Source organism: Mixophyes fleayi, chromosome 5 (assembly GCF_038048845.1).
Source record: "Mixophyes fleayi isolate aMixFle1 chromosome 5, aMixFle1.hap1, whole genome shotgun sequence".
NCBI lineage: Eukaryota > Metazoa > Chordata > Amphibia > Anura > Limnodynastidae > Mixophyes > Mixophyes fleayi.
Window position 1 is genome coordinate 202,171,323 of NC_134406.1, and position 14,679 is coordinate 202,186,001.

Below are 14,679 nucleotides of genomic sequence, written 5' to 3' on the forward strand. Positions count from 1 at the left end.
GTCCTTGTAGGTGCCTGTCAGGCAGTGCTAGGGGCACACTCCCGCCGGCTCTCCCGCCTACCACCAGACAACAGTCACTGTAATACAGTGTATGCTGGCGTCACACACAGTACAGGTACACATAGATCGCCTAGACAGCAGAGTTATCAATACATATAAACAGGGAATGCCGACTGATAGAGAACTATGAGTTACTAATAGACAACGCATTACTATACTATAACATATTAACTGTGGTAGCGCTGAGCACAGGAGAGCTGGCACTGTATGTTGTCCGCTCTGTATATTGTCCGCTCTGTATAGACAGGTTGGGGTTTCATGTTGCATTCAGGGGGTATATGGGTGACACATTGTAACTGCATTGTGTGTGTATGAGCAGACACTGTCCAGGTACAGGGCACCGACATTTCCCTCTCCTGCAGTAAGATGTCTCTGCCTCCCGAGAAAGCCACTGAGCTGAAACAAATTATCCACGAGCAGCTGAACCGTGTAAGTACCAGGCAGGTAAAGTACTGTGACCTGTCCTAAACCTGGATTCAACTCTCTGCATCCAAACCTTGTAATGCCACAATACAGCTAGTGGCTGTTTCACAGTTTTGTTTTTACATTTAAAGATTTTTTATCTTCGCCCCTCTTCAGCTATTTCACACAATTGCAACAGGTCTAGGTAAAATGCGATTAGCAACATATCTAGGTGTGCTCTGACTTGAAAGTAAATCATTTTCATCCTGTACATAAGTCTAAAACTGATATGTAACTCCACTTAAAAATATATATTCATGCGGGTCATTTACTTCTTAGACAATTGATCAGCAAATTCTATGCTGTTTATTTTAATATAATACTGTGCATCATTACTAGAGTAATACTATAGCTGTGCAATATTATTGTGAGTTTATATCTTCAACCCTTTTAGATGGATGTTCATGGCAAAATACGAGAGGTCCTTGCTGAAACATTAAAAGATGAATTGGGGAACGAAAGCCATAATTTCTCTGAAGAAGATCTAATGAAAGCTTTAAGGAGGAGAGGAATCATTGATGATGTCATGAAGGAACTACATTTCCTTGAGGTGAGGAACACAGGATTTTTCAGGAGTCATAACGGTTGCCATAATAAATTATTCCAACAACAAGAGATCATTCATATGATTCCTAGCAGATAATTCCCTGCTGTAAAGAATTAGGCAGTCATAAGGGTACCAAACCACTTTGTTTTTATTATGTATTTTAAATGCATTATTAATACATTTGAATGGTCGTATCATTAAAAATCATTGTTCCAAAGGAGTGCATATCCATGTATTTTGTAATGATATTTTAGCCACATTTGAAAACATACAATAGTAAAAATTCATATTAAATATCTAATGGATGTTTTTTTGTTTTTTGTTTTTTTTTTAAAAAAAAGCATCTGATGCCAGTGGGTATGCAGTCTAAGTTAGGTGTGTCACCCTATCCACCACTAAGGAGCAGATTCAGTTTGGTGTGAGGTGACACAATGTGTCTCCGGAGACGCATCGCATTGATGTTTTTTCTCAATCTGCAATTTCACGTAGGGATGCAAGGGAAAAAATGAGGAGAGATTCCTTACCACATTGGCTGGCAGTGTGCACAGCCGGACATCGAAGTGGTGTCTGGTGGCACCTCACGGCCAATTGAATATCCCCCTAAGAGTTCAGTGCTAAGCTACTAAGATTTTTTTTTTGCGTTTTCCAAACCCAGAGTCACTGGACCAGTGCCATATCGATAGTTGTAGTCTAGCTACAAGAAATTGGGTGTGACTATGATTAATTGTAATTAGAACTCTTTTCAGAATGGGATTCATATACTTTTATGTTTTTGTTTTGTTTTGTTCTTTAACAGGACAGCCATTTAAGAGATCTCACCTCAACCCCAAAACCAGCCACACATTTTATTGATAAAGAACCAAGAACACTAAAAAAAAGTAAGATAATTATGTTTATGCTAATGAGTATTTGTGTTTTTTTCTATGTGAAAAAAGAACTAACCCACATCATAAAATATGTTGGTAGGAGTCATATTTAGGAATAAATGGTGCTTCATATTTAGTGGCTATAGTTCTCTACATAAGTTCGATTCTCTAAACAGCAGTAACATTAAGCTTCTATTTTTCTTCTGGTCATGTTTTCAAATTTCCCCTAAATTCTTGTCAATATTCCTCACAGCTAATATAGATCCAACACGCAGGTATCTTCATCTCCAGATCTTGGGTGGAAGAGCCTTTCTGGAACATCTTAAAGAAGCAGATCCTCTGCCGGGTCAGGTGTGCTCTACATTTACTCTTGGCTTGCACTTTAGAAACCAACGCTTCCGCTCCAAACCCATCCCATGTGCCTGTGACCCAGACTTTCAAGATGGTTTTTTGCTGGAATTACATAAAGACCACTTAGGTTTGTTAAAAAAAACAACCCATCATATAATGTTATAACAGCTATATTCTGCACCAGGTTTATGCTTAGAAATATATTCTTGTAGTTTGTATTTACACTCCTTGAATATTGCTTTTTTAATTATCTGCAAGCATGGACATGTCTGAAAAGGATGATGAGAACGCACTCAGTGCAATTGTGTGTTCCGTTGCATCAGATATTACATGTAACTCCTACCAGATTCACATTGCCCATCAAACCTAGAATGCACTATTTATTGGAATAATCTGTAATGATTACTCATTGAGAGCATCATTTAGCGTTAAGAGCAAAGCAAATAAGGAGCAAATTTGCTGATGGACGAACCATGTTGCACTACAAGGGGTGCAAATGCATTTCTTACATTTTTTTGCATGCAGGGAAAATAATGCCTGGTTTTGTATGCAGCACACACCTACTGACATCTTTATTTTTACACAGCAATTTATAATTCAGCTTGGACATGCACCCTCCCAACTCTAAATCTGTATGCACAATAAAAAAATTCCCCCAGTGTAGCGAAACATGGTTTTTCCAAGGTGCAATTTTGCTCACTTTACTTAGGAATACATAACTAGCAGAAAGAAAAATATTTCTGTTTGTTTTGTGCAAAGAAAAAAATTCTATTTTTAAATATTTTAAATCAATATGAATATGAAATCAATATGAAAAACGTACGTTTGCCATCAGATTTCAGTTCACTTTTCATGTGAATCCTTCATGGTAGCACCATAACATTGCAACTTTACATGAGTCTCTTTTTTTTTTTTTTTTTTTTTAACTCTTTATTTATGCAAAAAGCAGAATTCCACATAACGGATAATAACAAAAAAAGAAAAACATTTGAACGTTGGGGCCAAAACATGTCCATTGAGAAACGAGAAGTCAGGCAATTGACATATTGTTACACAGATTCCTAAACATAAAAAGAAGCAGTAAGTAAACCCATAGAAAGGAAATAGGCTGATCCAACCAAGGATGGTGGAGGACTCAACTGCCTTGGAACTCTATGTCGATGCTGCTTTTATTTTTTATTTTTTAGAGAAAGAGATAGAGGAGGAAAAAGGGGTGAGGGGTGGGACCTGGTAAGGGCTTCTGAGGAAATAGCCTTTTAGGTAGCGGGCATATTTGCTTGGTGAAAAGAGTAATTTTTTCGTGGAGGAGGCTGGTGATGTATTCCATAGTGGCCATGTACCACACATGAGTGACTACACTTTGGAGGCTGGGTGAATGAAGGGACTTCCACTCGTTCGCTATCTATAGACGAGTAGCGGCACAGATGTGTTGAACTAGTCTATCTGCCTGTTTAGTTAGGCCTTTGACCCGGGAGCAGAGCAGCATAACCATTGGGTCGGGTGACATCTCAACGTCTAAGATTCTTGTCATTAGGTCAGCCACCTGGGACCACAAATTTGAAACACTAGGGCATGTCCACCAGATGTGGTAGAATGAGCCCACCTCCCCGCATCCTCTCCAACATGAATCTGAAGTGCCAGGATATATTATATGAAGCTTTGAAGGCACTAGGTACCATCTTGTATATACTTTAAATGTATTTTCTCGTATTAAAGTGTTAATGGAGATTTTGGAGATTCTCAACCTTAGCCAGGACCATCCCTCCTGATCCAGAACTCTACCAGTATCCCGAAGCCATGCCGCCTCAAACGATTCCACAGTGTCAGTTTTTGGTTCCAGGAAATTATGATATACCAAAGATATTAGTCCTGAAGCTCCTGGCCTATACACACAGCTCCTCTCAAAAGGAGTAAGGCTACGTAGCTTGGAAGATCTACAGAGTGATTGAGTGTAAGGACGAAGGAGAGTCTCTTTTTTTAACGGAGATATTTTGTATTTTGGAGAACAGTTCTTTTTCATACACGTTACTATTTATGGAATATCCAAAAACACATTTTCATGTTGTCCGACAGACTTTATAAATATAATCTAGACTTGCTAGTATGTTTTATATTTAAGGTTTCAGCGGGTTTCTAAATGCACTCTGTCCAAACATATTCCTCTCTCTGCTTTATGTTATCAGAGGAACAAGTTAAACGTTATGGTTACAATAAGAGATGATTGTGAAGTATTGCTAAAACAATGACTGGCAGATAACTAATTAAAATTGATTAGTATTGTTAAATGAAAATAATGCATTAAAACATTTTTTTCCCTTCCCCCCCCCCCCCCCCCCCCCCCAGTTAGTTATGCTCTAATGTTTATTCTTTGCAAGCATGCCACTATTGATACAAACCTCTCGGTGTTATACTTGTATTAATTAACTTGTTGGCTGAAGGTCTTGTTACACTAATGTCGTGTGATCATGCACAGCAAACGTCCTGAAATCTGGATAACTTTATGTTCACATTTAAAAAGGTGAATATAAACTATACAGTTATAATATAAATGTTAAACCTGTGTTTAGTTATCTGGTCTTTTTTATTTGATTATCTGTTTAATGTAAAAGAAACCTATATCTTTGTTCTCTTGGCTTATAGCACATAAAAAAACCTGAAAGCTCCGGTTGAAAACTAAGCTGACTTTCTATTTTGTTATTGTGCTTTCATACAGTATTTGTTAGCAGATCGCTATGCCCCCTTTTTTTTTTTTTAACCAGCTGTTGAATGTAATGTTTTTTATACATTTCATGTATCTAAATAAATCTGCTCTAACCATGCTTTCTGTTATCCAGGTGATGGGAGCAGGATGGCTGATGCCACCACCCTGTTATCTATCTGTGACCCTGTACAGCTAGTGCTAATCAAGACAGACACATTTGGAGAATCCACTTTAGTAACATCTCACTTTCTGGAGTGGCGTTCCTTACTGGGGGTTGAAAGAGGAGTGACAAGTCTTGCTGTGGAGCTCCATGGTGTAGGTGAGAAACGGATGTTCTTTGTGGAAAAATATAGTCTTCCATCATTGTCAATAATTGTTTTTTTTTTTTTTTTTCTTAAATATTGTTAAGAAGACTTACCATTTTTCACATGTGTAACAATTATTACTGCTGACTTATCACCTATGCACAGAGGAGTTATCCATTTACTAGGCTGGACTAATGTTCACAAGAATATAACGTCTCGATTCCCTAGGAACCAGCATGGCATGAATATTACCCAAGGAGAGCCTCAGGCATGTCAATGCTTCCTAGAAAATGTTTAGACTATATACTGATTAATTTCACAAAATCGATGTGTCCACTAACTTTGAGGACATGTCACCAGGTCGTTTAATGTAATTTTTTTTATTAGTTTTACTACATAATGCTCAAGGTATTATGCAGAGCAGTAAAGCAAAAATAACATCATAAGACCTGCTAATATTCCCTTTTAAATGTCACACATATCAAATTGACAATATTGACCCTTGATGTCTATAAATATCTGACTACTCAGCAGTGGTGTGCAGGCACCTGGTTCAATCATCCTTCACAATTTCATTTGTAACCACTGTATGTTCAACTGCAAAAACTGAATCAGCCCTAACTCATGCTCTTCATTATACCACCATGCATAGTCTTGTTCATTGTGATTGAAGTAAGAAATTAAAGTTCTCCTATGTGATAAACAAATCACACACCATATTGCATTTATCTTTTTACTTATCTAGAGGTTGATTGGCCATAGTTTTTGTGACCCTCTTCAGGTAAATACTTGGACATCGCTGCCTTATGGATTAACTGATTATGGATTAATTTATTGCTTAACTGATTTTGGCTTTTATTATGTTTTTAATGTGACTGCACTTTATTAAACTATTAGTAGTTTTGTTTGTTTTTGGTTTTTTTTTGTTTTTTAAATCAATGTATTAATGTATATATTTGCTCCTTAGGTGCAGAGTGTAAAATTCCTGTTGGAGTTTTGAATGTCAAACTTGAACTGTATCCACCTCTGAATCAAACGCTATCTCCGGAGATTGTCAACACTCAGGTAACTTGGCTTGTAATCAGTCAATGCTGCAGTGATAACTTTACATTGTTTTAACTTATCTAATGGCTGTGCTTCAGATTAAAGGGAGTGCTCTTTTCTGCCATTGGGGGACACTGCGAGACATCCGGGGATAGTAGGCGGACTAGAAGTAAAGGCACTTTAAGCATACATCTTTGAGAGTACGCTTCTATTTGGAGGCAAGCTCAGTTTTAGTTAAAATGCTAGGCAGTAAGGCATGTTTGTATGGGCTACTGCTTACTTATCCTTTTTTTTTTTTTTTTTTTTTTTTTCTGTGTCATCGCAGGCCCCCATTTTAAGACCCAGTGAGTGAATGCCCTGCCGGCTTCCTTCGCTATTGGTCCCTGCATCGGGGTGTGCAGCCTGTCTCTTCCACTCACCCCGACACGGTCGCTGCCTGCCGTCCCCTCTATACGAGGGGACCCTTAACTTTTTTACACTGTCGGGGCTTAAGGGAGTGAAGCGTATATAGCCTTTCCTCCCTGCCCGACCAGCTGGCGGAATCTCTGTGGAAATGAGCAGAATGGAGACGCAGACAGCTGTGACTACTTGGGAGCAGACAATGCGATAGTACTCCATTAGGGGTCGACATCGCTGTGACGCCCAGTGCGCAGCTGTCCTGACTGGATATCTTCAATGCATTGGCCTGCAGTGGGAAGAAAGTCGACAGCTACTCGATGTAAGTAGGCTGTTAGCTGTGAATCAGAGGCGACAGTTCTGTGGGTAGCACTCCTCCTCCTCCTCCTCTTCCTCCACGGCACGGTTGGCGGGCTTTCCCTCATGGAAGCAGCAATTTCCCTGCACTGGTGACACGCTGTCTGACTGCAGCTCTCTGCCCAGGCTGAGGACCCTTTCTGTGCTCTCTGCTGGCTGGTAGAACCTGTCATTTAAGTGTATTGGAGCCTTACCACCTGTTTTTACAGCTTTGTAGGCTTTATTTTCTCTTTGGGGACAACACCTACTGTACATTGTAGTGTGTCTCGGGGTGCAATTTATCTGTCTATATTTCGGTTACCATTTGTACCTGGAAGAAGGTTAATGGCTAATGTTGCAAGTTTTATTTGGACAAATTTAGTTGTTTTAAAGAAAATGTCTGAGAAAGAGACTTCCAAGGCTAAAGGGCCTGCAGGAAAGTCTGTGCAACATGATACCTGTGCCACATGTAAGGTGAAGTTATTTTGAGGACAGTCTGAACTGAACGCCCTGTGTGAGGTAGAGTTTCATGATCAGCATGCACCCGCTCCTTGGTTGTCGGCTCTGAAGAAACCTTCTTGGACTAGGTCACGGGCGACATTCATAGTCGAACTTATGAGGGTGATGTCCCGGTTCACTGTGGTAGGTGATCCTTCTCATTCTTTAAATGCACCACACATACAGCCCTCACAGCCTGTATCTCTGGTTAGTAAGGCTTCCCAGCCTGAGGGTTTGGTGATATCACTAGCCGCGTCCGGCCAGGGCCTGGCACAGGCTTTCTTTTCTCTGAAACGCCTGCTTACGTTCCCCAGAAGACATCTGGTAAATGCCTGGTTCCTGGCTCTAATTATGTCTCTAACCTTGACTCACACTGTTCTTCTGAGGAAGATGGGGAGTTGCTTCTAGAGTGATGGGGGGATGGGAAATCTTAGCCCAGAGGACACATCTACCCTGCAGTGTGTAGATAATTTAATCCTGGGTGTTAGACAAACGTTAGGTTTTGTGGAGCCTGAGGTCGTGGAATCGTCTGCATTCTCCCTTTTTAAAAGGCAAAAGAAACAGTTTGTTTGTCCTACCCCAATTTGTGCCATGGCGATGTGAGAGACAGTGAGGATCATGTCCTGGGCGGAACGTCGTGTTCCTGTGATATTGCCCATCTTCATCCCAGGTGTGGAAAATTAGGAGGCCGATTCCCAGGGGTGGATCCTGTTTTGGCTGAGGTAATGTTCCCTTCACAAGGAAGTTTTTGCCCTTTTGGTGCAGCATTGGGGTCGGCCATAGAATAACTTCATGGCATCCCATCTGAATTTCAGGGTCCCTTTCTTATGCTCGAAATCCGAGAGCAGGGTACACAGATGTCATGACTATTCCATGGCAGTTTTGTCTGGTATACCCGTTTCCTCTGTTTCCCGTGCTCAAAAAAATTCAAGAGAACAGGTTCCCGCCATACTGGTGGCTCCATGCAGAGCGTTGTACTTGGTCGTTCTGGAAATGTAAAGGAAAAGTCCACCATTCCGGTTGCCCTTTCGTCCAGACCTGGTTGACGGTCCTCTTCGCTGCTACTCTGTAGATCGTCGTCCTTTGACGGCGTGACTACTGAGACCCTAATTCATCTGGCCCAGAGTTTCTCATACGCGGTGGTAAGAACAGTGCTTAAGGAGAGGAAGACTTCTTCCTCTGCAAATTATTGTTGGCTATGGAAGACCTATGTCCTTTTGGTATGAAAATCAAGGTTTCCCTCTGCTTTCCTTCCTATAGGTGGGTACAGATAATAAAGGAATACATATATCCTCTTTAAAACTACAGGTTTCCACGTTCTCCATTTTCTTCCAATGCTGGCTGGCAGTTTTGCGGGATGCACAGTCCCCCTTTGTACATCCAGTTGAACCATGGGATCTTAATCTGGTGCTCAGGGCTCTCCCTAAGGCTCCTTTTTCAGCCTTTAGATGTGGTTGACCTCCATTATTTACTTGGAACAGATTTTACAGTGAGTAAAAAATTTCAGCCAACCCTCCTCCACCCATTTATTCACCCCACTTTCATAATGGTGATATTATATTATTTTAAGCACAATGACCTAACTTTATTGTAATATAATTTTCTGTATTATAAGAATGTTGTTTCTTTTCTACTTGTGTGTCACATCTGGCTAATGTTTACATTGCTGGTTACAGTATTAAAGACATGAGTAGAGATCCCAGATTAAGAAGGAATATATTGCATTTTGTATCCTAGTAAACTCATTTGACCACTCCGTCACTCCATTTTGACCACTCCACCTTGGTTAGGAAAAGTCTAATTTTGTACTCTGTTATTACAGTTAAATTTAGACTTTATTCTTCCACATGAATTGTATTTGCTGTGGTTTTTTTTCAGCTCACTTTAGAGCGTCAGAAGGCTGCTGAGAAGGAACGATTGTTTTTGGTGTATGCAAAACACTGGTGGAGGGAATACCTACAAATCCGACAATCCCACAGCTCCAGACTCGTCAAGATCTTTGCACAGGTTTGTAGAAACCATAAATTTATTTTTGTAGCTGCAGGCACTCCATTATGTAGCACTAGTTACTTTGTTCGTTGAATAGTGAATGGTTCAGGCACCTTTATACAGACCCCAGAATGTGTTTGTAGCCTTTTGAAGGCATACTTTGACTTGTAATTCCACAGCTGCTCCATGGCTACTGACTATTTCCTCCTTCTCACTGGCTATGTCTGCAGGAATAAAAGAATGTTCAGCAGAGGTGAAGCAGGACCTTCTTGGGCCCTAGACAGGGCTCTAGTTCTCCCACTATCCCATGCTTTTCAGATGCGAATGAGAGCATCATTGCATTGTAAATAGTTTCTCCTGTCTCACAAGATCAGCAAGGATGATAAGATCCAGCTGATTTCAGACTTCCAGTCATGCACAGTCCTATCTCCGCAGAATATCTGATGCCGTCAGTCAGCTCAGTTTGCTAATTTTCATCTGGTTATGTAGCCCATGATAGTTTGTAAATCCGCAACCAGGAACTTAAGTAATATGGGTTGGACAACGGCTAACCCTAATTATGTGTGGAAGTAATACATGCATGTGTTGTGCAGCCTACTGAGAGTCTGTAACGGATCATATTCACAGCCAGCTTCCTGTACATGACACTGTATGTCCAGGATACACGGACTTTGCAGACCTAGAAGTCTTACTTTTCTCTAAAATATTGGGCATTTTCTTTCTATGTGGTATATTAAGGCATTTTACATGATTTTTTTAATTTGACTATTGTTTGGTGGCATATGCTACAATATCTTGCAGGAGTGTTTGGAATTTGAATACTTTATTTGGTCTTCAAAATAACCATGTTTTTCTCTTTTCTGTCACTGCGTTTCTTAGGATGAAAACTGGGTAAATCGGCCCGTTTGTTGTTACGTAAATCCCCTTAGAGCAGGACGTCTACTGGACACACCACGGCAAGCTGCGCGTTTTGTAAATGTTCTGGGCTATGAAAAAGCTGCGGTTGTTGGCGGTGGTGGTAAGCAGGAGCAGTGGAGCACCATGCTGGCATTTCTGTGTAGCAATAAGGTATGCGTCCAACACTATATTATTCATACGTACCTCTGTTTGTTTTGAGAATGACACATATTATTTTTTACAAAGTCCGCTGCCTAAGTTATTATGATGGCAATCTGCATATACTCCAGAATGTCATGACTAGGTACCGCCAGACTTCACCTCGATAAATCTCTGCTCATTTTCTGTTCACATCTCTATGGGACGTGAGGTAAAATGAGTGGAAGAAACTCTGAGGCAATGTCTCTTCGCCGGAATGTTCAGGAGACGCATCGCGGCACCGTGTGGCTAATTGAATTCTCCCCTAACCGTCAAAGTAAAAATCTGACAAAATAGCAGTAAACAGGGTTCATGCCAGGTACTAATACATTGTTTATTATATTGATATGTAGATCTTAATTGCATTGTCTTCATTAAAAAATCAACTTACCGTATTATGGCAAGTTGGACTGGTTGATATCCTTTGACTCCTTATGTTATAGGCCATTATTCATGTATATGTTTGTAGAAGTCCAAATTAAGACTTTACACAATTATAGGTAACTGTAATATGTATTTTTTTAAGGGTGATTGTGAAGATCATTGCAACCTTTTGTGCAGCCTCCTTCTTGGCTTTGGGCTTGATGCCTATGTATGTGTTGGTACAAAAGGAAGAGGAGTGGCTCACACATGGGTTATGACTTCTGGAACTGATGGAGCAATTACCTTCTGGGAGAGTTTGACAGGAAAAAGGTGAGTACCAGAAATGGGGGTATATTTACTAAACTGCGGGTTTGAAAAAGTGGAGATGCCGCCTATAGCAACCAATCAGATTCTAGCTTTCATTTATTTAGTACATTCTACTAAATGACAGCTAGATTCTGATTGGTTGCTATAGGCAACATCTCCACTTTTTCAAACCTGCAGTTTAGTAAATATACCCCCTGGTCTTATTGTAAGAAATATACACATCATTGCTTTGTGTTTTACCTTGAGGTGCTCCAATATGATCAGGCTACAATTCGGTATGTCTCAAAGAAATGAGATTTCTGTGCATCCTCATTATTTAACTGATGGATTTGTTGCTAGGCCACCTATGTAGCCAGTTAGACATTCAATGAAAGAGTCCAACAGACTTCTGTAGCTTTGTGAATTGTTGTATAACAAAGTCCTGTATCTCTTATGACTGCATATATTGTCCTCTCTCATGTGGTGTTTTCTTATGTACAACATTCTAATCATGCAGATACATCCATAAACCTATCAACCCAGATGATCCTACCTTGGTAGAACAGCCCAAGCCTCTCTACCCATACAGAACCATCGGCTGCATCTTTAACCATCAGCGGTTCTTGGCCAATTGCCAGCCATCAGATTCTGTTGATTTGTGCGTGTTTGATCTAAATAATGAATCCAGGTGGAAGCCAATGAGTGAGGAAGCCATAAAATCAGTGTGCTCGCCAGGATCTACTACCTCCCTCCCTCCATTCCCTCCACTCTGCAGCTCACTGGTGGATGCAGCCACGGAAAGTAATGAAATTGAACTACAGCTGCGAGTTCTTGTATCTGAGCACAGAAAGGTATTTATTTATTATTCATTTACAGCATTACCTCTACTACAGGCGTGTCAAACTCGCGGTACAAACTCAGATATTTTGTGACCCCCACATTATTGTGGGAAAACAAGTTGAATATGGCCTGCATTTTATTTTATTCTGTTAAATTACTTAAAAATTCACTGAATACAACAGAGCAGTTTGCGTGTGAGTTCAGTCAACCTTCCCCGTCAGTGACACGTGCATGTGCCGATTCCGCTAGTATCCCACCACCCACGCTGGGAGACAGTGTTGTCGCATGCAGTCGAAACAGTGCACTTTCGTAATTCAAGCAAACTGCTTGGTACTTGGTAATCTGTGACTATTCGTGCTCAAAACCATATTCTTATTTGTTTGGTAAGTTGCTGTCCAAGTACATTTATATGACAGATTGTCGATTGTTTATCAAATGTATTGCCTGTTTGGTGACAATAGCTATTTCTTTCTTTTTAGAAAGAAATAGCTAATAATCTTAGACTTTTATTATTTGGCCCCATTGGAGTTTTGACTTTGACATGCCTGCTCTACTACTTGGCAGTAAAAGGTATGTGGAGAGATCAGTGTCAAACAAATGATCTGCTGAGCCAGACTGGATAGGGATGGTGGCTGTAGGTCCCTTAGTCAGGAATTATTGTTAACTTAAAGTATTGGCTCTGTGTTTTAAAGTATTGCTGAGTTCATGTGCACAAAATATTCACATCCACTAAACACATTGAAATAAAAAATGATTGTGTTTTTTTCCATGTAACTTTACAGGATCTAGGGCTCACCACAGTTTGGGATGACCACCTGTGCTATCTCTTGTCACCTGCCTTGGCAGCATATGAAATTGAGCGCTCCACAGGGATCTCATCAGGAAACGAGGAATTTCAGGATTCCATAAGGAGAGCGGTACCCGATGGCCATACTTTCAAAGGGTTCCCCATTCACTTTATGCATCGAAATGCAAGAAGGGCATTTGCTACATGTCTGCGGTAATACTCTGTTTTTAATATAACCAAAATCTCTATAGAATTTGCAACTTTTATTATGACAAATTTTCTATATGTCAAAGAAAATCTATTAAAACAGATATCCACTTTGATTGTTTAGTATTGAATTCTTTGTTTGTATAGTCACCCTACTGACTCCCTATGTATGACAAAATTACCCAGATGTCATAGTCTTTAAGTGCACATGACCACTATACAATTTGCACCCAATGTTTACTTAAACTTCCTAACAGACCTCCAACAAAGTGTCATGCTTTATTTGTTGTAGCTTATTATGTTTTTTCTTTTTTTGTTTTTTTTATACATATAATGCACAGTTCTCCATTCTGCGATGAGATTGTTGGCTGTCGTGGAGATCATATGCGACTTGCTGTACGAGTGCGAGTTTTCACATATCCTGAATCCGCATGTGCCGTGTGGATTATGTTTGCATGTAAATATCGTTCTGTGTTATGACACAAACCTATTCTTCCATGTTATCAATCTATGAAAAGACTGTATAATTATTTTTTATTACATATTTTATAATATATGCTACTGATATTTTAATTTTGTAAGTTTTATATTTTGTTACAATGAAAGATTGTTTTATATAATAAAATATTTTAGTTTTTGCTTAACAGAAGGACTGTGATTTATATCCAATCAATGTAACATACTTGACAAAACTATATAGTGAAGTGAAGTCCTTGGGCCTGCCTATTAAAAGGAAGACCCGTGCAGTTACAGGTGAAGACTAATTTGGGCAGTTATACCAGATTAATGGACTAGTAACCAATTTGTTAGTTTAGTTTTAGATTCTGTTATTACTATCCATTTTCGTGTTTAAAATATGGAAAGATATTGGAGTTTCTATTGACTCCTGGGGGTATATTTACTAAACTGCAGGTTTGAAAAAGTGGAGATGTTGCATATGGCAACCAATCAGATTCTAGCTGTTACTTTGTAGAATGTACTAAATAACTAGAATCTGGTTGCTATAGGCAACATGTCCACTTTTTCAAAGCTACAGTTTAGTAAATATACCCCCTGGTTGTAAAATTAGGTAAATACATTGGAAGAAACATGAAATATACCAGATAAAAATAATAATTATTTCATAATTAATTTATAACTGCATCAGACCTATGTATTCTTTTTACAATTTTCAAAATATCTCTAACTTAACATGATGGTGGAAAGAGACCTTTTGGGGCACTTTTCTGCAACAAATTAGGCAAGCACCACCAAGTCCTCTGTACAAATCTATGTTGCTGCAAACTAATTTAATATAGTTATTTCTGTTTTTTTAGTGTGTTTTTCATATAGCTTAAGCTCATTAACTGCTTTTAGCCACTTCCCCACTGTGGAAGCACATTTTGTCTCCAGTGATGTGTTATGAGTTACTTAGCTGCATTGAAAAGGTGTGTTCCAATGGATCTTCTAAAGGTCGCCACAGGTTGAATGACTGAATGCAATAAGATAGGTCAAAGATCTTGTGGAATTGCCAAAGAAGAAGAATT

At 39.5% G+C, this 14,679-nt stretch overlaps 1 protein-coding gene across 3 annotated transcripts; it reads left to right on the forward strand.

Annotated features, from left to right (window-relative positions):
• The first annotated feature begins 1 nt into the window (after position 1).
• CEP76 (centrosomal protein 76) lies at positions 2-13,726 on the forward strand. Of its 3 annotated transcripts, XM_075213268.1 has the most exons (13): positions 11-115; positions 423-489; positions 917-1,072; positions 1,866-1,947; positions 2,189-2,413; positions 5,121-5,306; positions 6,260-6,357; positions 9,445-9,573; positions 10,435-10,623; positions 11,177-11,343; positions 11,837-12,170; positions 12,942-13,159; positions 13,495-13,726. In XM_075213268.1, exons 2-13 carry the CDS (start codon positions 427-429, stop codon positions 13,631-13,633), a joined length of 1,986 nt encoding a protein of 661 aa, XP_075069369.1. In that variant the 5' UTR covers positions 11-115; positions 423-426; the 3' UTR covers positions 13,634-13,726. The 3 variants fall into 3 exon arrangements, with proteins under 3 accessions (XP_075069368.1, XP_075069370.1, XP_075069369.1); XM_075213267.1 differs by having other exon boundaries at positions 2-489; XM_075213269.1 differs by lacking the exon at positions 423-489 and having other exon boundaries at positions 4-115.
• The last annotated feature ends 953 nt before the right edge of the window (positions 13,727-14,679 follow it).